Source organism: Apis cerana, linkage group LG3, assembly GCF_029169275.1.
Source record: "Apis cerana isolate GH-2021 linkage group LG3, AcerK_1.0, whole genome shotgun sequence".
NCBI lineage: Eukaryota > Metazoa > Arthropoda > Insecta > Hymenoptera > Apidae > Apis > Apis cerana.
In genome coordinates this window covers 3,586,410-3,609,357 of record NC_083854.1, presented here as the reverse complement: position 1 = coordinate 3,609,357, position 22,948 = coordinate 3,586,410, and the positions used below count along the sequence as shown (strand labels likewise).

Here is a 22,948-nt window from a genome sequence, read left to right as displayed (position 1 = left end):
TCGAAAATATTCAAATAATCGATCGAAATCGAATCGTTACTTTTTTCGTTACGAATGCTTATATTAATTTAACTATTCGTTTTAATCGTTAGTTTTTTCGTATTTTTTTTTTTTTTTGGAAATTATGACTTCCCATAACAAAATTTTCTCTCAATCGTGAAAATATCTTCGCGCATAATATACATAATCATACGTTAATACCAGTAATTTAATCATCACATTCATCAATTGTCAACGATATTATCTAACAAATCGTAAATAGAATACTTCGAAATTATTTATACCAGGAAGTATAAATCTTTCGATCGATCGATCATTTCAACAAATTCAACTTCTCGTTCGAAACGATTAAATCGTTTCTACATTTAAATCGCGAAATTTTATCGATATGTAAGTGTATATATGCATGATCGAAGTCACATACGCATACATATCATAAAAAAGAACCGAAAAAAAAGATAGAGCGTGTGTCATATATATTCAACCGAAAATACGTACCCCCGACTTATACTTGGTAGCTTGTGAGAGTGAAAGAGAGGAACACGACAGAGAGACCGTGCGTGCATGCATGCGTGAACGTATGTGTAATTTCGACCGATAAAAATATTACGCAAGCCAACCCGCGAAGGTCGTTCGACGATGAGACTTGGGTGACGGTAAACTCGCGCCGTGATATTTCGGCTTCTTAAATAATTTTGCAATTTCTTCGCTGTTATCTCATCTTTCCCTTCTTCCCTCCTCATCCACCATTGCCTTGTGACACCGAAGGAAGATAATATCTTGTGACCTGCCCCAACCCCAACGAAATTAATCTCTCGTATCGCTGTTCTTGCTCTACCGCGACATAGTCTTCCTTGTAGATTCGCTGTCTTGCGTCACTCTTTGTATCTCTTTAAAAAATTTTTTTTCCCCAATTAGTTATTATATAAAATATAATTTCATGAATAAATTGATAAATATGTTATTTCGAAAGTCTCAGAGAAGAGTGTAAATGATTTTTTTTAAGAGAAGCATAGGGTTCATCGTCATCATCAATAGATAGGAAGTTAGGGAAAACATTTTTAACCCTTTACAGGATGCGTCCCAGGAGGGATTCTCTGTTCTTTTCCCTATAGATTCTAATGAAAGGAAAAACGGAGGCATGGCCCTCCAGTGGAGGAGAAAGTGGATTTAAGATTTTCGAAAAATTTCTCTCATTCTTCATTTTCGTCACAGTTTACGCATTCGGGGCGAATAAGTGACCTCTACGTGCCCTCAAGAGTTTTTCCCCCGGGTAAAACGATTTTTCAACTTTCACCGGTTCCGCAATCTTAAATTTGTCTGCTGCGTAACCAAGGTAGAAAGTGTGGAAATTTTTAAAAATTTTTCGAACGTTATAGAAACGTAGCGATGTATCGTATTTCAAAACAAGTAAAAAATAGACCGTTGAAGAAAAAAAACACAGCTCCTTGGGAACTAGTGATCATCGAACGGCCAGCTCGATGCACGTGTTTTCTTCGGACACGGTAAAAAGAGGGGGACGTCGACGAAGTCGATCCTACTCCCTTGTAAAAAAAAGTAACGCGTCCACCGTATCTCGTCAGCCAGAAACGTTGACGTTTTTTGCACCGTTTTTTTTTCTCCCTCATACGAAAAAAACATCGACGTTTGTTTAGACGAAAAAAGACGACCGTTTCACCTTCTCCTCCCTCGGATCCTTTCTTCGAATCTATTACCAGGCCCAGAGAGAAAAGTCTTCTCTCAAAAGGTGCATCGATTCGATATCTCTTTTCATCTTGTCTATCAGTAGACTGTCTATTTCGAGAAAAAGGATCGAAGAAAGAGGAAAAGTTGAAAAGGGCCGAAGGAAGAGAAAGAGATATTTGGCCGCCGCAGGCACTCTAAAGTTTACTTTCGGTGCTACCGGTGGCCGGCTCGTTGGCTTTTGCGGTATTTCCCCTTCTTCCCGCAGCACCCGGAAAAACTTTCGAAACCTTTCACGGGACAGGTAGGACTTCGGTAGGACTACAGATTATAAATTCACCTTGTACGACAATTCGAATCTTTGCTTATTTTACCATTGATGAGGCAAGGGAAGAGGAGAAATGTAGGGAGGAAGAAAGACAAACACGATTTCCGTTCGTTGGACGTTAATAATCCGCGCGATTATTCTAGTCGTTTGGAAGACATATCGAGCAATACGACCTATCTCCATGTTTAATTAAAAGCTCGTTGAGTTTTGAGCGAGCCGACCGATTCGACGCTGCGTAATGCGGTGTAACGGCTTATTAATATTCCATTGGATGAAAACGTGTCGCGATAGGAGTGGCAATAAACGATGGAAAAGCATGTTTTATCATTACACAAACTGCTTCAATCACGTATAGATAAGTTGAAATAAATATATATTGAATGATGCGAAATTGATCGAGTCTCTGATTATTACGAAAGCAGATACAAATCGATAAAAAATAAAAAGAAAGAAAATCTCTTTTTTTTTCCGATTTTCTCTCGTTATTCTGTCTATACGTGGTTACGCAGAAACACGTGATAAAAGATGAATTCTTTTCTTTTAACGCGATGAGGAGGAGAAAAAGACAGAGAAAAAGGAGGATCCACATTATACGATATAAAAGAATCGAGGGAGGCACGCAACAGAAGATATAATGGTTAGCAAGGAGGATACTCGAGGAAGGGGAGAAAAGGATAATTCCAGCCTTTAAATCACTCCAAGTGAATTCGAGCGGACGTTCTCTCCGTTCTTCTCTCCATCCATCCCTCGCTTTTCCTTTCTTTCTTCGTCTCCCTAACTCTCTTATCCTCTTCTTTCGCGAGAGTGCCTCGGCCATGAGCAGAGGAAGACGGATTACTTCCGGCTATGCTCTCTTCTATATATTCGAGAAGGTAGAGAAAGAAAGAGAGAAAGACGCCGGACCGTTGGCGGGTTAATCAGGAAATGAAGACCGTTCGATCGCTTCGAGAGGGAAGAAAGCAGTGTCCGTCGATTGAGCAACCACCGCGGAGTTAATCGAGCAACGGGGGTTGCGATCAATTAAGAAAAAAAAGAAAAACGGACACGCCCTACATATCGACGAATAATAATAATAAACCCTTTTCGAATCCTCGCGAATTTTCCAAGTTTATCAGATCGTGTTACGGTATTTATTCGCTGTAAATTTTTACCGCATACACGAAATCCCATCCTTTACCACGACAGCCAATGTAAACTAATAAGTTCTTCGTCACATGTATCGAGAGTTGAAGCTTCCACGTCTTTACCCCTTACTTAAAAGAAAATAAAATCATTATCTGATCCCCACCTGTCTAATCGAAGCAATCGAAATCGAACCTGTTTAATTACCACACGCGTGCTTCTTTATTTATCTTATCGGTCGCCTATTTCGTTCCTTCGACCTTGTATGCCAGGCCAATTTTCGTGCAATTAAACGTTACATCGCTATCGACGCTTACTCGTCTCTCAACTGTTCAATCCTCGGCATATTTTCATCGCGATTCCTCCGAGGGAATCTTCGCTCGTCTCGTGCTCTCTGTCGCTAGTCGACTTTCGCGTCGGATAGCTCCACGAGAGATCGCTCTTTTCCCTCGAACTTTTGTCATTGTTTGAACGGTGATAAGAGAGGACAATTTCGCGCTCGGCCTCCTTCCACGCAACACTGTTGCCGTGGGGATAGCTGTAGGCATGAATATCGCGGCGATATATGGAAACTGTCGGTGGCTGTATTTAAATAGCCTCTGACGACGGTTCGAGGAAACGCATCGGCTCATTGTAATTCAGGATATTGGCCCGGCCGGAGGAAGGAAGGACTAACTTCCTGTCTGCGGTTACCCTCCTTCGTACCTTCTCCTCTGCGCCTAGGCGTCCGCAGCGGCGCCGTGGCGACACCTTTCCCTCCTTTATTCCCTCCTTGATGATGATTCCTAGGCTAAATTGCTTTTTGTTTTTTCAACACTCGTGCGCAGGATTGGATTCTAAACTAACGCGTACGGCCCTTGAAACGCACAGGTGAATTTTACCTCGATACTAATTGGCCCGACTTTCACGGTTCACGAACTTGCTAGGAAAATTTTCTCCCTCGACCACCGCTTATAGAAAGTTGAATTAATGGAACGACGCTCGTTCGAGCGTCATCGTGCACGGTGATGGTTTTAGAAATTTTTTTTTTTTTTTATTATATTCCGATTTTCTTTTCTTTGTTGTACTTGAAGTGGAAAGAGGGTTAACGAGAATGTTTCGAGGATGGTCAAAAATATCTATCGAAAATGTTTGATTATTCAATGATTGTGAAACGAATAAATTAGATATCGAAAGGTTTATTCCTTTCCTTTTTTTTTTCTTTTTTTAAACAACTTTTATGATCGATATAAATTTATTACGTATATTTATTTAATGTTAAATCGTAGATATCTCTCCTCGTGTTTTATAACATTATGTTCGTTTTTCAATATTTTATTTTCTCTCTAACAAGTATTTAAATATCTTGCATCACAATATTATGTAAATAAAAATAGTTGGAACAAAATAAAAATACATTTTTAGCATTCTCTCTTAGATGACCTTAAACCTTCTAAGATCTTACGCGCTTTAGGGTTAATGCTTCTTTGGTATCAGTGACGGAAAAAAGATTTTTATCTAAAATTACGTTCACGGGTATTTATCAGACAAGTAGAGAAAGGAAACGAAATTTATATCTACCAGATTACAGAATTGTTTAATATTATCCGTAATATAGTGGTTAATCTCATCGGTGTCGATACGATCGTAATTTCTGCTGTTACGTAGTTTTAAATTGTTTTTAAGCGCAACCGCGAAACTGACCTATATTCGATTGATCTTGATAAATGATAAGAAAAAGAGAAAAAAGATATTAAATTATATCAATCAAATATTGCCGCTTCAACCATATTTAAGATGATAATTAGAGAAACGTGATCCGTGAAGACGTGACTCGTGACATGCAAATATTCTTGCTTTTAATTATTATCAGACGAACAAATGGATCATTATCAGCATAAACAATAACAACGTGTTGGTATTCCATAAAAGAGGATAATAAGACTAATAATTGTCAAGCAAATAACGTAATCTGACGAAAAAATGCTGCGACTCGATTACGATAACGAAAAAACTAAAAACTCGATCGTCCATCAAACTCAAAATTATCGTTCGTTGAAAAAAAAAAGAATAAAATCATTTTATTATAGATGAAAGTAACACAAACAAACAAACAAACAAGAATAGGAAAAGAATAATTAATATTATAGATAAGCATATTCAACCTAGAAAGATTCAAGTATTACAGACTTTACAATCTTAATAAGATAAAATATAAGATCAAATAAGGATAATCAAACGATCTAAAAATTTTTCCAAAGTATATATATATGTACTTCAAAAATTTATTCATTTTATCGTCTCAATCTGTTATGCAATGGAATATCTTGGTACAATCTTTACACAAGAGAACGATATCGTAATTGGTCACTAGACGTTGAAATATAAAGCCAGGTTTCCAACAGTGAAAATCCTTTGAACGAGGTTGCGCAGTCCCCGCGCGCACCTTCACACTTTTCCCGCGCTCGGACGAGGCGTGAAACTTTATTATTTTTTTTTTTTATAGCTCGTCTGAAAGAAAACTCTGCACATTGTCAACACACGAGCGATTCCTCTCTCTCTCTCTCTCTCTCTCCTTTCCTCTCCTCCTTGAAACGAGCGCGGTTTCTTGGTCCGTCTTTGACCAAGATAGGGGATGATCACCCTCTCCGGCGTCGGCCTTTCCATGGGGTCCACCCTTTTATCCGCGCGGCGTGGTCTCACGCCTCACGAATTTCCTCTCCAGTCCGGTCGGGATCGATTTCCCGCGGCATTTTCCACGCCGATCGGCCCGGAAGAGAGTCGAGCAAGAGCGAGCGAGCACGAGCGAGAGAGGAGAGGGGGTGAAGGACGTGCCGTAGGCGGTCGCAATAGGAAAACTGGGGTAGACTGTCCTTGTGCTCTTGGGTGGTTATTGGAACGTTGGCACGGAGACGCTTACCTTCGTCTACCGGGTGTCCCAATTGCAGGGACGCTTGACACTTGGCACGTATGCCGGTTAATGAAAGTGGAACGTGATCCTTTGTAAAAATAGAGGGAAAATATGCGACGATCTGGCCTCCCTTCTCGCGGAACTCGACGAATCTTGAATTTCGTTTCATCGCGATTCCTCGTCGATCAATCGCGAACGAAAAGTTCCCTTTCCTCTCTCCAACCTGACTATCGTGTATTCGTTGTCATCGAAAAGAACGGACGGTTAACAAGTGACAAAAAAAAAGTAAGAGGAAGAAAAAAGGAAAGTAGTACAGTTTCGAAATAAGGGATCGCAATATAATTCCTGGTAATTTCATACTTACCGTTTCCTCCTTTTCCCGCTCGTTTCTCGGAAATTGAAGTTCGCGTCAACGGCCGCGGATATCCGATACGAGAAACTGGATCACCGAATGGACGTTTAAAAGCGTCCACCTCGTGGCATAGCGAACAATAGCAGCGGCCAGTTTGCTGGCAAGGTTGCAAATACTAGCCACGAGGTCGGGGATTGACGAAATTCGAAGCTCAAAGTCGACTCCGCGGAAACGATATTTAATCATCGAACGTTATTTAAACGAGGCTTGGAAACGATCGAGGGGCCAATAACGCGTTTCGATCCGACGGGAGCGGAGATGCGCCCGTTTGAACTGCTCTTTCTCGAGGAGCAATTGACCTCACCTTGACACAATCGTCTGCGATTTTTATGGGGCGCTGCGCCCGAATTGAACCAAGGGGGAACGTTGATCGAGCGCGGCGCTCGTGACGGACGGGTCATTTGCATCGGCGAGCCAGGTTTATCAACGTTTTGCGTGGCCGCGATTCTTTTATCCGCGTCGTGCCGCCACGAACCTGCTTATGGAAACGCGACACCACCGACTGCATATCGAGAATAAATATTGGATCCGCGATCGATATCGCGCGCTGGTCTCGAACGCTTGTATCGGACGCGCTTTTCGACTCGTATAGTTCTGACCGGGATACAATCGTCGCTCGATCGTCGTCCACCTGTACCTTAACGATAATAATAATAACGGCACGTGTGAAATGGGGTTAAGAAAAAAATTCTTTTCTTCCTTTCCTGCCAACAAGGATGTTAGAAGGAAGAAAGACAAAATTCTTGGACGATGAAATTACACTTCTTTCTTCGCGTTTAACGATTTCTACGTTTCTCTCTCTCCCCCCTCTCTCTTTGTCCGAAAGATCGGACGCACCGTGTATTCGGATCAACGTGACGTGGTACGTGGAAGCGGGGCAATTACCGGCGCGCTATCGGTACCATCGCCGCTTCAAAGGGACACCCTGTAGAGCGATCGATATCTGCACAAGGGGCGCATTAATTACGAACGTGACTGCGATACCACCGGCCCTGGAAGAATCACTCGCGGAAGCTGAGCGATTAATTAGCCATCGTAACCGCATTATTAATCCCGAGCGCAGCGGGGAAGCCTCGCGTTTCGCGATCGCGGGGATACCGATTCCTTCGTACTCTGTCAAACAACGCGTGGATGACAAGGGATAATTGCGAATGTTTTAACGGCAAGTATGGATACGTGATATTGGAAATTCCTGGAGGAGGGAAATAGTTAACGAGGTCGAGCGAGCGAGGGGAGGATCGTAAAATAATTAATCCTCTCGGAGCGGTCGGTATCAAAAGTGACCCGTAAAACTTATCCAATTTTCCCCGTCTAATTAAGGGCTACAACAGCTAGCGATCGGAAATGATAAACGTCCGAGGCAATTGCGGTTCGAGCGAAACGTAATCGAGGATAATTCAAATGTTTTATCGATGGATATCCGGATCGATTCGCCGGGAATTTCAAACTTTTCGTTTCCATTCGTTGCTGAAAAAACACCCGGTAGACGCGCGGCGAAGCGAAGGAAAGGAACGCCAGGGAAGAGAGGAGAGAAGAGGAGGAGGAGGTGGAGGAGGCGGGCTCGATCGGTCGCTATAGGTACGCGAACAGTGCATAGAGGAAGAGCAGAGCGCGCTCGTTGAATGCATCAGCCCTGACCTACATAGTAAACCGTTTGTGGGCTAGGCGAGCCTACGCTAGATCTACCTAGACTATTATAGCAACGAGGTGGTAGGGTAGAGTAGTGCCCCTTCGCATCTCGCCGCCAGAAGAAGAGGAGGAGGAAGAAGGAACGGCGAATTCTCCCGTAATCAGGTTCACCATCGTTTTTATACCTTCCCTTCGATCGCGATTAAACGCCGCGACCTCGAGGAATCTAGGAAAAAAGGTCAAGCTTCGACTCGATTTTTTTCAAGTAGCAAAAGTGACTCGCGATTTATTCCACTTTTCCCTCCGAGGAAATATTTCTTTCTTTTCTTTCTCTCTCTGTTAATTGTAATCCCAGCCGATTTTATCATCCATCAATCGGGAGCCGAGAAATCGACCAAGTTTCCAGGTAATAAAAAAAGCGAGCGGAAATCGGAACGAAACTCGATTCCGTTTAACAATGGGAATAATGGGGTTCGGTATCGGTATCGGCCTTCTCTTACCCCGATAAGCCTTCACCGCGATCGGAAAAAGAGAAAAAAGAGGAAAAAATAGGGGCCCAAGTATAACGACCGATAATTTACCACCAGTTAACCGTCGTATACGGGGAGCACGTACGCGACGCGTTATAGGGCCGCGTGTGCGCCGTTATTATATCATCTCGCGGACAGTGGTACGGCACTTGGCATTATGTAATGGGCAGAACGGCGAACGGTGGCAGGGCGAGCATGCTCGTTCGAGAGGCTCGTTACCAGTCGGTCGCTCTTGTTACACAATAGCCCGGCCACAACACGGGCAAAACGAGAGTACTATTTTCTAATCAAATCGTAAGCGGGATCTGTCGTTTGTGCCACGATGCCGCCGATGCTCGTGGCGGCCTGTCTCACCGTGTGCTCTTTCTGGACGGCCACCGTCGTCCTTGACACCCTTTCCCCTCTCGATGCTCGTCGACGAACTTTTCTCCTCTCTTCCTCCTCCTTCCATTCTTAAGGAGGAACGGACAGCTTTAGCATCGTTAATTTCACACCATTTTTCGAAGATGGAACAGGTGAAATGGCCACTGACCTTTTCCATATTCATCGACGTTTTCTCCTCGAGACTTCTCCCCCCGTTCTTTCTTCCTCTCTTTCCTTTTCTCGTCCGTCTTTTTCCCCTTTCCCCCTCGCGCATTACCCGCGTACAGTATCCGTCCATCTAGTGGAAGGTTTCGACTCCTGACCGACCGACCGAACGACCGTTTCTCGGAGTGGGGATGGTGAAAAGAAAGTCCACGAAATTCCAGCTCGGGACACGTATTCCTTTAAATCGCGTTACGCAATTAAGAAATTAGATTCTTCGCCATTAGTTGCGCAACGCAGCCTTTAACGGCTGCCTCCTAAGAAACCAACCGGATTGTTAATGCGCGCGATAACGAAGTTCTTCGTTTTTTCTTTCTCCTCTCTTGTCCACCCGGAAGGGTGAAACCAGTAATTTTTCCAAAAAGAGATGTTCGGGGGAGAAGAGCCAAAGGATGAAAGCTTAAAAGCGTGGGAGGAGGCATCTGGTCCGGCAATCGTCATCCCCCGTTGTTGCTCTTTCTACCTGAATCTCTCTCGGTATATATACCGTTAGAAATCCATCGATCCTCCCCGGTGAATAACCCAGTTTCCTCTGGCCTCACCTGGGAAACATTTAACGGGACATTTCGTGACGGGCGATGCATTAACGTCGAGAGAGGCAAGGGTATCCACCCCCTCCGTGAGAAAAGAATTTTCACTCCGAGTCCAAGTTCGTCGAATCGTTAGGTTGGCCAACTGTTCCCTCGTTAGGCTTCTCATCCGTTTGAAACGCTTTCTCTTTCTCCGTTCGCCCGTTCAAGGATCGTTCCGTTCATTTTCTATGCCGTTCCACGAACGTGACACAGTTTTGGGATACTTAGAAGAGGTCGAAGAGAAGAAAGCCTCGAGAAGTTTTATCACCGAGTTAATTTAAATTTGAACCTCATTCCCTTCCTTAACAGATAAGAGATCATTTTTACAACGCATCCCTCCAGTTTTTCTTTTTCCAATCCGTTGAAATAACGTAATTTCTTGCATATATATTTGTCATTTAGGAAAGCTGTTAGAAGTAAAAACCTACCCCTCTGTTAACGTTAACGCTACTTTTTTCGTAATTAAAATATTTTTAATATCCTCGAACATACATTTCCCCCATTACCATATTATCGATAAAAATGGACCGCTATCTCCATCACTTGCTCTAAATAAATACACTTTCATAACATCATCGATTCGAAGGAAGAGACATATCCGTGCAACCTTTGATATCAACTCCTCGCCAATCTTCCTCCCTCCCTCCTTCCTCCCCTGTACCCTTTTCAATGTACCCAACCACGTAGGAAATGGGCGTGAGCGTGCGTATTCGGACGATCCTGTCCTCAGAGCGCACAATAGAAGAAGCTGCCTCTCTTCCGACCGAGGAGGAGACCATTCAACCGTTCGAAATAGGTCAGGGACGCAGTTTGCGGGCGCAGTCGTTTCCTCCTTCTCGAAGGTGGGAAGAGAGTGAGCGATGGAATTACAGGGAGGGGAGAGTGGAAGAGGGTGTGCGCGAATCCCTCGCTGCGTTTTCAAGGCTGCTGCACGGCTAAGGGTTGCCTGCCCTCCACGTGTCCCCCCTGGTTGAACGGAGGAACCGGTGATTATGTTTTCGATACGCTCACCTCCCTTCCCGGGAGGAGGTTGCACGAGATGACCCACATTCCCCCCCGCTTCGTTCGCCACCAGCCTTTCGAATTGAGTAATCTCGAATTACAAAGCGATAGGCCAGCCCACGCACACCTGGATGGAGCAATTCGCCCCGGTGGAATTCATTTCCACGTGGAAACCGATCGACTTGGCAAACGCGTTTCCGCGTGAAATTCCCTTTCGTTCGAGCTTTGGTTAATCGAAACGCAGCGTTTCGCGCTATCTTGTCGCGAAAATTTCCTTTCTGCTCCCCGTTTCGTATTATTCGTATCTCTCTCTCTCCATTCGTTTCGTTCGTGGCTTTCATTCGAATTGGCTTTGTCCAATTTCGACAATTCGAAATGGGAATTGTTGGAAATTAAAGGATGTGGGGATGGCTTTTTACTTTGATTCCACTGATGAAACGGGCTTTCCGCCATTTTGTTGGAAATTGTGGAAATATAGGACGCGTGTATGGTTTTTTTAAATTTCTTCTTCACCGTGAAACGAAATGTTTTTCTCTCGCGTTATGAAGTAACGTTTAATTTGACAGCGGTTCTTAAATTTTACGAGTTCGAGATCTCTTTTAATAATCCTGCTTCGATCGTTAACTCTTTTTTTTTCATTATATCTACGTGATTACTACGTGAAGTATTAACGACCGATTGATAATTAATCGTGACAGCGCGGTATTTTCATTATATTTTCTTCCTTCGAGTGCTACTTTCTCCTCCTTTTTTTCGACCAGCAACGCCACAGCAAATATAACAAAAGTATTGCAACAGTGATCCAACGAATTTTTGAGGATCTCAAAATTTTAATTTTTAACTCTTGAGAAAAACCACGCCACGCGAAAAAGGGGTAGGTCGAGCGGACGGGGAGGGAAGCGCTTGTAACGAGACTTCCGTGGAATCGAACGTTTCCTGTTTCGTGTGTGTGTGCAGTAGAGGCACACTCTCGACCGTTCCTCGGCGCGATAACGGCCGGGCTCTTTTACGTGAAACACCCACTCTCGTGTGCGCGCACACGAACGAGCCGCTCACACGTACGGGACAGAAGCACTCTCGGTTTCGACGGAGGAAGTGGGTCGCGCACATGCACAGCGGAGAGGCCGAGGCGCGGTGCGGCGCGCGGCTGGCGCGTCGTTTCCGGTATCGAAATTTCCGGCTTTGGCAATTCGCGGTGTAAGAGGTTATACGATCATCCCCACCCCCGGATTAAACTCGGCTAATTAACCGCTCCGTCGACAAGTTGCTCGTAATTGTTCGTTTTTCCCTCCTTTTCTTCTTTTTTTTGAGGACGAGACGCTTGGAAATTGTAAAGGATTAAAGGAGTTTGAATAAAATTGGGAGGATTTGTTATGACTGTGAATCGTGAACTTGTTTATTAATTATGGATTTATTGATCGTGAAGGGATGGGAGTTTAGAAGTTTGTTCTAGTTAATTTATATTTTTTTTTAAACGGTTACTTCTTGGGGGGAGAGAATTTTATAAATATAAAAATCAGACGTCTGTAATTTTTTTTTTCTTTTTTTTCTTTTTGGAGGAAACGATAAATCTCCCGATGGTTGAAAGAAGGATTAGCGCTGTGGATCGTTTTCGGTTTGATTGCGACATCGTGGTAGACGGAATTCGTAGAAGAGAATATAGAAGAACCGAGGAATTGATCGTTCGCTTTAGACGAATCCTTTCTCGCTTTGACATTTTTGCTTTCCAGTTTAAAAGTAGACGTAATTAGATATACATTGTCGAGATAACAAAAAATTTAATCAAATCTTTATCTCCTTCGAAATTGTTAAAAACGTATCTAAACAATTTACATTATATGCATTTTAATATTATTTCAGATCGTCATGTCTTTACGAATATTGTCAAATTAGCCACGCTAATTATACGAAAGTTTTAATGTTTTTCGTACAATTTCCAAATCAATAACGATATCATGCCTCATTTTTTGCAAGACGGAAGCGTGGGAGTTTCGGGTCAACTAATCGCGTGCTCGAACCCTTGCTGGCACGGGATCGAAAAGACGCTGTCAAAACCTTCGTAAACGACACGGCGATGTCACGCACGCACAGAAGAAAGTGCCAGAAAATTCGTGATTTCGGCTAGCTTTTATCGATCTCGAAAAGGTGATACACGATTCTTACCCAAATTTGCATATCCTCCTCTCGAAGATATTTACTTCGTATCAGCTATTTTTCTTTTCGAAGATAAGAAAATTGTGGAAAGATGGAATAAGTCATCAAGAATAACAAAGTAGCCAAATGATGATATTCAGCGTTGAAGCATTCCATCCAGCGCTGTAATTCCATCGAAACGTGGTAAATTTTCGTCTCTCGATTTCGTTGAATAACGATATTAAAGATACAGAATCACACAGGGGCTCTTTAATTGGCGGCAATTTGCTTTAGCATCGATCCCCTGTTACCCATAGCCGGCTAACATTTTTCAACTCTGGAACGAGAGTCTCGACTGCGATCTCGAAGCGAGAAAGTATGGCGTGCCACAAAATTACATAACCAATAACGAACCGCGACGAATCAAAGGTTCTGGACTCGATTGCGTTGCGCTGCACGGCGAACACCACCTTTGGGAATACGAAAACAGAAATAAATAAGGAGCCGAGTTTTTTTTTCTTCTCTCTTCTTTCTTTTCTCGCCCGCGATTGCGGTTTCGTGCATTCGGCCCGACTTTGTAGGCGTTTCCAGGTGGGCATTCCGCTACGAACGAGGAGTTAATAACTCGTTCTCCTCTCCTCCTCACCCTGTATTTTCGTCTGTGCGGTTTTAATCCTATTTGCAAACGGCGTTTCTTCCAACTTTGAACTTGAATCGAAAAAGAATCGAATTTTTCGCTATGTATTATTATTGATTGAAAATCAGCGTTCATAGATTTTTCACGAAAAATCGTTTTCAATGAAACACGTAGACGATTGCAAATTTTCTCTACCGGTGAAGAAGATCGAGGAGAAAATGTTTAAGCGAAATAAAGACGATGGAGATATATTTGAAAGCGAGATTTTTCTCTGTTAAAGTTACAACGAGTCTTAAAATCTTTCTCGAAATTACGGATCGATGGAACAAAACCCGTTCGAAATTGCCAAACTGTGTCGAGCTGAGAAAAGGGTTAATCACTGCTACTTTCGAACCGTGATTTCTACCGGCGGTATTCCATTCTCGACCACAGCTGCGTGCAGTTGCACCTGCGACCGCCATGAAAACATCGTGATCGTTTCACGGCCGTAACTCCTTTTGCAAGCAGTTGTACCAAGTCTTGTTAAATCTCCACGGATCCATCATGGCCGAGCCGTGTCAATTTTGCAAGTGGTCAGATTGCTGTATCTCGTTGATCTCGATGGAACGGAATACTTTTCCTTGAGAAACGTAGAAAAGGGTGGAAAATATACGAGCGAGTGGGAGAACTCGTTTGAGACAGATCGATGTCTCCGTGTCAAGGATACGACGCTCGCTTGGATCGTAAACGAAGTGACGAAAGACGGAATAGAGTCGAGGTGTTCTGACTTTTGGCGAGGCTCGAGATTCTTCTTCTTCTTCTTCTTTTACTCGAAGCAATTGAATCCGAGGGATTCTACCGATCGCGGTACACAGAAATGTCAGATGCTTATAATTCCCTGAGAAACTCTATCTTTGAGCTAACAGTAAAACGGAATATAATGCAATACTATCTTTCGATGATTGATTTCTTAATGCTTATTTTTTCTTTTTTGATTGAATAATAAATATAACATGGAAGAATAATAACAATTTTAATAGCAATAAATTTATGTTCGTTACAAAATTATCTTTATTAGTTATGAAACATAATTAGAGCATTAACAGTTTTTATTAAGTTACGTAACTCGATGTAATGAAAAAAAAGCGTTATTGAAGAAGTCAAAAGTATCGATCAAATGTCATATGAACCACACATACGTCACATATATATATAAAAAGTTTGAAAAGAAAATTGTAAGATAAAGGAACTTCGATATTTATTTCCCTTTCCGATGAAAAATTGTCAATTGCGTTGCTTTCGTATCGACCTCCATCGAACAACCAATTAAAATCGACGTTTCATCAGAACTCGAGACCAAACGAAGTCGATCGATGGAAATCGGTCGCTCGGCCATCTTTGTCTCCGGCATATTCGTGGAGCGCGTGATGTCACATAGAAAGAGAGAGTCGTTACCGTTACGCAATGGCCGGCACGACCGGAAGGTGTGTGCGTGCACGCGTGCGCGCGTGTACGCGGCGAGAAAGTTGCATGGCCCGGGCAAACGCTGACCTTACGTACTGCGCGTGCGCGTGTGCGCGCCCGAATCGTTCTCGGACTCGATTCGGAAGCGATCGGGTCTGAATTGCGCGCGCAACTAACCCTCTCGTCGTATTGTTTCGACATCGGTCGTGTCCCGAGGAAGTGAGGAAAGCGGAACATACCGTCGAGATGTGACGGCGTAGTTTCGTATATCCTTTATATTCACCGCGACGAAATACTTTTACTTTCATTGCTGCGTCTATAATGAATCGATAAGATATCGTTTTTTCTTCCGTGATCGATTCGTAAGTGCGAATAGTTGAAACGTTTGACAGAGACTGGAACGTTGATTCCGTTTGGAACAGCGCGGTTACTTTCATTGATACTTTAACAGTCGCGCATAGGTCAGTTATATAACGTTTTCACATATCTTGGTTACTATATTTAGTAAATTATGAGTGTTAGATAATAACGAATGATACTCGAATAACTGCGAAACATTTTATATCACGCTTAAATATAATTGTGTATAAAGTAAAATCCATTTCCGTCTTTGAAAATTAATTATATCCTTAATATCCTTCGTTTAATAAATTATCACTATTATCTATCTTTAGATTAAGCGTGTCGAAAATCAAGAATCTTTAGAATCTTTACAACAAGCCCGAGGAAAAGATATAAATTAATTTTATCAAAAATGCCTGTATACTCGCAAAACAACTTAACGACTTGCTCGTTGAATAACTTCAAAACAAAAATCCACCAAATACGAATAATAAATCTAAGTATACATACGTATAATACGAAAAATTATTAAGTAAGTCAAACTTGTACAATCCTTATCAAAGTTATTTGAGTATGATATGATATTCGGAGCTTCGTATGATACATGAAGAATTCGTATCGAAACAAAACTCTGTTGTTCCATGGTAACGCGTCTGTACAAGTGGATACAGATAGAAGGAAATTTCGTACAATACGGAAGGTAAGGATAAGAGGTGGCGGAGGCGAAAACAAGATGAAAATTCCTCGGTTCTCGAAACGACGCGAGTCGAAAGCGGGGACGTGTGTTCGGTCGATGCGGCTAGACACCCACCCTTCTCGACTGACGCGAGGGCGAGTCAAGGTCAAGCAAGGTCGAACCCCCCGGAAAGGCTTGGCGGAGACTTGATTCCCCGCTAACGAGCCGATATAGCCGGCCACGCGCAATTAAGATGCTCGAAGATCGTAGCAAACGATCCTCGAGATATCTCTGGCGTCGTGAAGCGGCCGTTTCTCTTCGGGAACGATTAACCCTTCGCGATCGTCCTCGTTGCGAATTATGCGAAAAGCTTTAAAGAATTGTTAGGTAATCGAGAAAGTTTTTATACCTTTATTTTATATAGAAGAGTGTATAATAAAACGAAGAAGTATTTGTAAAACTTGTTTTATAATGTTTTACAATTGTTGTCGCGATTGTTTTTCAGATTCGAATGTTTGGTGGATTATTGGATTGAGATTACACATTTTCTGCCTCCGTGATCACTGCGTTCGATTGTAACGAGTCGAGGAAGCTTCTTTTTAAAGAAAAGAAGTCGTCAGAGGTTTCGTAAGAATGGGAATTTCTCGACTTAAATGTTATTCTCCAAAGTTAAATGATCGGAATCATGATTTTATAATTCCTATATTAAAAATAATTAATCGGATATAAATTCATTTTTTACGTTTCCTTGCGTTTCCTTTTTCGTCGCAAAAAAAAAAAAAAAAAGAGGTAAAACTTTCTCGGTTACCTGATAGGTAATTAAATATGGAGGACACTTTGTGTATACTTTCTACCATGTTCAATGAAGTTTTCAACTTGCATCCAAGCTATTAATTAATCGAATATCAATCTTGGTAAAATTTTACGATCTCGGAGAAAAATTTCTCCATCTGTTTTCCCATCAAAATTTTCTTCTCCCCTCCACCACCCGTCCGCGTACTTTTCCCTGGAAATTTCTTCTGGAAATTTTGTATCGATGTCATTGCAAACGAGTCGGAGATATTTTTCCGTTTCAACGAGGTTCGATCGCCGAGGTTCGTCCCCGGCTATTGGCTGTGAAAAAAGGAAGCGGTCTCCGTAAAATGGTGGGTTTCGAGGGCAAAATTGTCGTATCGCGTATTCGAGTCGAATCAATATTATTACGGACGGCGAAACGTCGACGACGACGAGGCAAAGAGGAAACGAGTATGCAATCGGTAACAAGCCATTTATTTACAACTTCGATTCGTTGAACGTGTAGGAATAATTTAGCGCGTTAACACAAACGCGAGGGTCGATCTGTAATGCACCCTCGGCAACACAGGCTTCGTTAGGGGGGTGGGTTTCAGGGTTAACGGAGGTCAACGGGATCCTTAAACTCCATCGATACGATCTTCGTTGGCTTCCGCTCGAGGAACGAAGTCTCCCGCTCGTTCGTCGCGCGTAATATTTTAATTTTTAATCCGTCGATCGTAAATATACGTGGCGTATTTTTACAAGTTTAAAGTTTCAAGTTTTATGCTCGTGCAAAAGGAAGAATTAACTATGGAAATTACGCCAAGTTTATATCGAGTAGATTTTATGCAAAATTCCTCTGATTATGTACTAAAAAGAAACGAAATCTAAATATCTAAGTAAAAATTTCCTTCGTCGTGATGTGCATTATGATTTGAATATTCCTTTTTTTTTGTATGTCAAGCATCTTCCGTAGTACCTTTATGTATTTGAATAAATCCATAAATATCCAAGTTCGATTAAGGACGATACCGAAAAAACGAGTCAACTTGATTTTAATAAATAAAAAAGGAGAAAAAATAGTATTAAACGCTTCCTTATATGATCTTAACTCATCACTCGTTTCCCTTTATTTCTCCATCTCTTACAAAATACCACAAAACCGTTAATTTAACGATAATTGATTTAATCAGGATTGATAAAACGAGCAAACATTTGGCAACGAAAACCAACTTTTACACGACTATCTCGTTCAAAACTCATCATTCTCCGATGAAAGATGTCCTGTTACAATTTTAAAATCTTTGAAAATTTTTCGAAAAAAGGAGGGGCCGCGTTCGGATCACGGCGATTAGACATCGAGAGCAGTCGAGATCGCTTCCTACACACCGGTGGACTCCCCGAGGAGGGAAGGCTGAGGAAGCGTCGAAGGAAAGGAAAAAAAAAAAAGAGAGGCATGGGAGGTGTTCTCGAGGGGTAGAGCGCGGCGTTGCGGAGAGGAAGTGAAAGCCGGCGTCTCTCCTTGACCCACTGCAACGTTTCTACCTTCCTTTCAGGCAGTGCCAACCTCGCGGCTTCATTAAGCAATTTCTCGTGGCAGCGGCCGGGGAAAAATCGGCGTGGAAAATCGACTCATTCCGCCACGGTGGATGCCTGCGAACACGCTTTCTTCGCGAACCTCCATTCCCTCCAGCCGCTCCTCCTCAAGATCATTTGTATTATCGTTATCGTGACGGGAGGGAATCGCCCGAAAATGTAATAAAAAGTGTGTCGACCGCTTTTTATCGCGCCCACACGGCTGGGTCGTGTTGCGCAATCGTGCTTGCGCCCCAGACGAACGTCTGGATGCCCCCCCGCTCGAACGAAAATCCAGATTTCGAAATTGTGCGAAGCGATGGGAGGGAGACCCCTCGGTCGATTCCACCGTATCTGTAAGAAGTTTAAGAGAATCGAATCCATTTTTTGTGTCTTCAAAAAATCGCTCGTGAATTTTTACATTCGAGATTGTATTCTCGTGCAAATCTTGAAAAACTTTTCAACTTTTCCTCGCTTGAAATTTAACAAAAAGAAAATCGTCCCCTTCCAATCCTGTTACCCTTCTCCTCGCGCCCTTTCTTAAGGGAAACTTGCTTAACCGAAAGTGAACGATCCAAGATTATCTTGGTCCCTGTAAAAATTTCCTATCGAGGAGTAGGAAAAATCGAAAATGGCCGGTTGTATGTAGCTCGAGTAGCGAGGAAGGCGATCATGATCGGGGCGATCCGTGGATAATAAATGGATCTCCTCCTCGCCTGTATCACGTGACGGATCCGTGAATTAAATCGGCAATTACGAGATCCCCGTAAGACGGGCCTGGCTGTGGTGGACGGGTGGTGTTTAGCTGGTGGCAAGGTAGACGAGCAAAAGATCGGTTTCTCTTCCACTGTTGAGTTGTTTCTGCTGTTTATCGAACAGGAACTCTCTGCGAGCGAGCAAAGAGGGTGGGGATAACGAGAGAAGTCACGGATAGAAAGCAAAACTAGCAAACTGTGCGTCGTTGCCTGTAATTATCTGGAACGGAATGGCGGGCAGGAAGACGTTCGTCTGACGTAAGAATATCTACGCGATATCCGGTGCAACTCTGCGTGCGATCTCGACTCCGTATCGGAAGATGGCACGTCTTCCAGCGACGTGTAAAGACGAGCTTTTACCGACCTGCAAACCTGGAGAAAGCTCGCCTTGCTGTTTACTTTTACTGATTCTCTTTACTCGGCCGGATGCAAATAGGGAGATAGTTGAATCGTTTCTAAATGAGTTTTCTATTATTCCTCGCATCATTTTTGGTTAATGGTATCGAGGAGTGAGAGAAGATTAACCCCACGTTACGCAAGTTTCTTTTCCGTTGAAATTGGTGGATAAATACGTCAGAGTAGGTCATTTAGAAAATGAAATCTTCGAGTAAGTGATCATTTATTAAAATGCTGGAACAACGTTTATTTGTTACGATTGATCCGCTATTAGCTGGAAGTAGCTTTGTTCAATTTTCACGCGTATGAATTTATCTAGCAAAAAAAATTACGATTGAAAAAGCGACGTAGTTTACGTTTAAGTACGAAAGGAAGGAACGAAATTTAACATTGTAGTTTGCGTGGTTTCAGTGGACACGAGGGAAGTTCAGCCACACGATGCGAGCGAGAAGGAACAACTGGGCCTGGCCAGCGTTAAAGCGGAACCAGGATCGACCGGTACGACGACGACCACCACGGGGACACGTCTCCTGCACGGCATTCTCTCGCAGCATCCCCAGCAACACGGTCTAGGGGTGCAAAATGGATACGGCCGCCACTTGCCCGGCCATGCTCAAATGGGCCAACCGTCCTACACCACTGCCACTATGGCCACCACAAGTACGCCAGGTCAGCCTCGACCAAGCTCCCTAATGTATTTCAATATCGCTCATTTGCTGTGACATACGATGACGCAAAAGAAACGAGTTTGTATTTGTAACGAGAATATATATTCGTTTGAATGGATACGCATAGAGATACGATTAGACGATAGAAAGAATAAAATTTTCTTGAACGATTCGTTACAGCGAGTGAGGCTGTATTATAATCGAAACCTCATAAGTATTCCACGAAACGAGCAATTTTATAAGTCTACCATAATTTATCAATTAAGCACCTTTCGTATGTTTGCAGCCGAGTATCGGTAAAAAAAGAAAAAAGAATTATAACGCACGTGCGGTGCAACGCGTTGCACGCTTTCGTCGAAACCTTCCAATTGAATGATTACAATAGAAACGGCGGAGAAAGCAATTGGAAAGGAATAACGCGCGTAACGTTAATAGAAACAAGTGAAATCAATTCGCGCGCGACTTGCACCGGGAAGATGTGTGGGATCCGACGAAAAACCCTTTCTTTCTCTTTCCCTTTCTTTCTCCCCTCTTTTATTTTTATTTATTTAATTTTTTTTTTTCCCTTCCACCGTAAAACGAGATTACGCGCATCGATTTTCCATTGGAACGGCGTTCTACTCGGCCAATAATAATATTTACAAAGCAATATCGATGGCCGGCTGGTAAACAGCCGACAGGAAATCACTTCCGGCGTGGCTTCGCCGCGTCGAGCCGGTAAACGTTTGACTTTCCTCTCCTCGCGCTTTTCATAGGCACGCCACGGGCAAAACCATTGCCAGTTTCTGGCTCGTTCGAGCAACAATTCCCCCCTCCTCCTCCAACCTCCGATGTTAGATCGTTAGAGACGACGCGGTGTGCGTGTGTGCGCGCGTGTGTAGCAATAAAAAGGCGAAAATTCCTGTTCAGCCGTCGAGCAGACAGGCAATATCGATTTCTCGACTTCCCGTACCGATGATGAACGGGGGAATTTCACCGCACACCTGTAAGACGACAGACACCACCTCCACATTTCCTTAAATGTTCTTTTTCGAAGGAAGGAACGCGATTTTGTTTTTCGATTTGAAAGTCTCTTGGAATATATATATATATATATATTTGAAGCAAAGAAAATGGAATGACGAAGTTATTTCCGCACAGAATGCGCGAGAAAATTAAAATATCAAATTTTATAATAACGTTTATCATATTGATCGAAATTGATCGAAAATGTTACGATGCGTTTTTAATCCGTCACGTTCGAGATAGCTTATCTACCTGAACACCAATTGGACATCATTTTCTTTTTTTTCTTCAACTCTCGACAAACGAATAAAACATCGTGAACATTTAAACGATATATCGATATCATATTAAGAAGCATATATCGATTCGATCAACGTATGACTTTTTTTTACGAAAAAGAAGCAACGAACATACAAAAAAAAAGAAACTTTTTAAAAAATCGTGACCTCGATCTTTCCGCAATTCTTTCCAAGGAATGATGACAAAGAAAAAACGTAAGGAGACAACATTGAAAGACTAATTTCGCGTAAACTACTAAACCACGTGATTCGACAGGCTACATTTTGCATAAGCTTCATCCACGGGCGTATTCGCGGCTACCGTGTTCCTACTGATCCGGTTCACAAGTACCTCGCCGGGCCAGTCGATTTACCGAAACGCAATCCTTATGTAATCGTTTCTAAGAGGTTGAGGCATCGCCTCGGTTGCAAGATCGCCGCGTATCGGCACGACTTCTCGTTTCTGCACGACGTTTGTGCGTGCCCCACATACACGATGATTCCATAACCCTTTGCATGACAGAAACGGCGCGTCGATTTGGACACGTGTGGCGGTGGCGTGGAATGGATCGAAAGAAGACGGACGGACGGACCTCTCGAACCTTACGCGCTGGACCTTTTAGGACTGGTTCCAGACCGTTTTCTCTCTCTCTCGAGCCGCGTGATAGGGAGAGGGAGAGAAGGAGAGGGAGACCGTGGGAAGCACGAGCGATATGCATACCCAATGACCGGATGACCTTCGCCCGTTGCATAAAGATGCCTTTAATTGACGGCGCACGCGAAAACACGTTCGCCGATCTGGTGTCGCGTTGTTGCTCGATAAAGCGAAGTCGTCCGCCCCTCCTCCTTTCGGACCACCTCGAAGACATTAATTCGCTTACAGAAGGCACAAAGAGAGGAGAAACCGAGCAGAAGGAACCGCGTCCACGCGTGAAATTCGACCAGATGGCGCCTAACTCGATCTTGCCCTCGATTTTTCATTTCCAATTGATATGATTTTCTATACGATGGTCGTCGATGTTAAACCACCAAATTTCTTAATTCCCTCGAACGGTTAGGACTCTTAATCCTAATTGAAAATTAAATTCCCAGCCCTCGTTTCTACTTTCTACTAAAAATCTCCCCTTTGGAGAAGATCGAATGGAAACGAAGGATGGGAGAGCAAAAGTCGTGTAAGCGTGCAAAACGTTGCGCGGCGTGCGTTTTTCCCTTTGTGGTCGTTCACCTGGACGCAATTACCAAACGAAACTCGTGCATTTCTGTTTCATCGCGGGTAAACAGGAAGCGGATCACTGCCAGCGAGTCCCGCGGACAGCGGAGTTAGCGACGTCGAGTCCAGCACGTCCTCAGGCGGTAACGAGGACGCGAATCTCTTATTGAAAGCAAGGCTCAATCCCAATTCGTCCCTTCAGCCAAGCCTGGCGTCTCATCATTCTCATTTGTCGTCAGGTAAGCATACGTTTCGTTTCCTCTGATAAACGTATTACGAGAACATTTTCAAACTGTCAGACCG

At 43.1% G+C, this 22,948-nt stretch overlaps 1 protein-coding gene across 5 annotated transcripts in view; it reads left to right on the top strand.

Annotated features, from left to right (window-relative positions):
• The window catches only part of LOC107997067 (ecdysone-induced protein 74EF), a 153,411-nt gene that overhangs the window by 102,439 nt on the left and 28,024 nt on the right, over positions 1-22,948 (top strand). For all 5 annotated transcript variants that reach the window (XM_017055431.3, XM_062072267.1, XM_062072266.1 and 2 more), the window contains 2 exons: positions 19,896-20,153; positions 22,717-22,884. In XM_017055431.3, the coding sequence (XP_016910920.1) occupies positions 19,896-20,153; positions 22,717-22,884 (426 nt within the window). The remainder of the gene's footprint in view (positions 1-19,895; positions 20,154-22,716; positions 22,885-22,948) is intronic.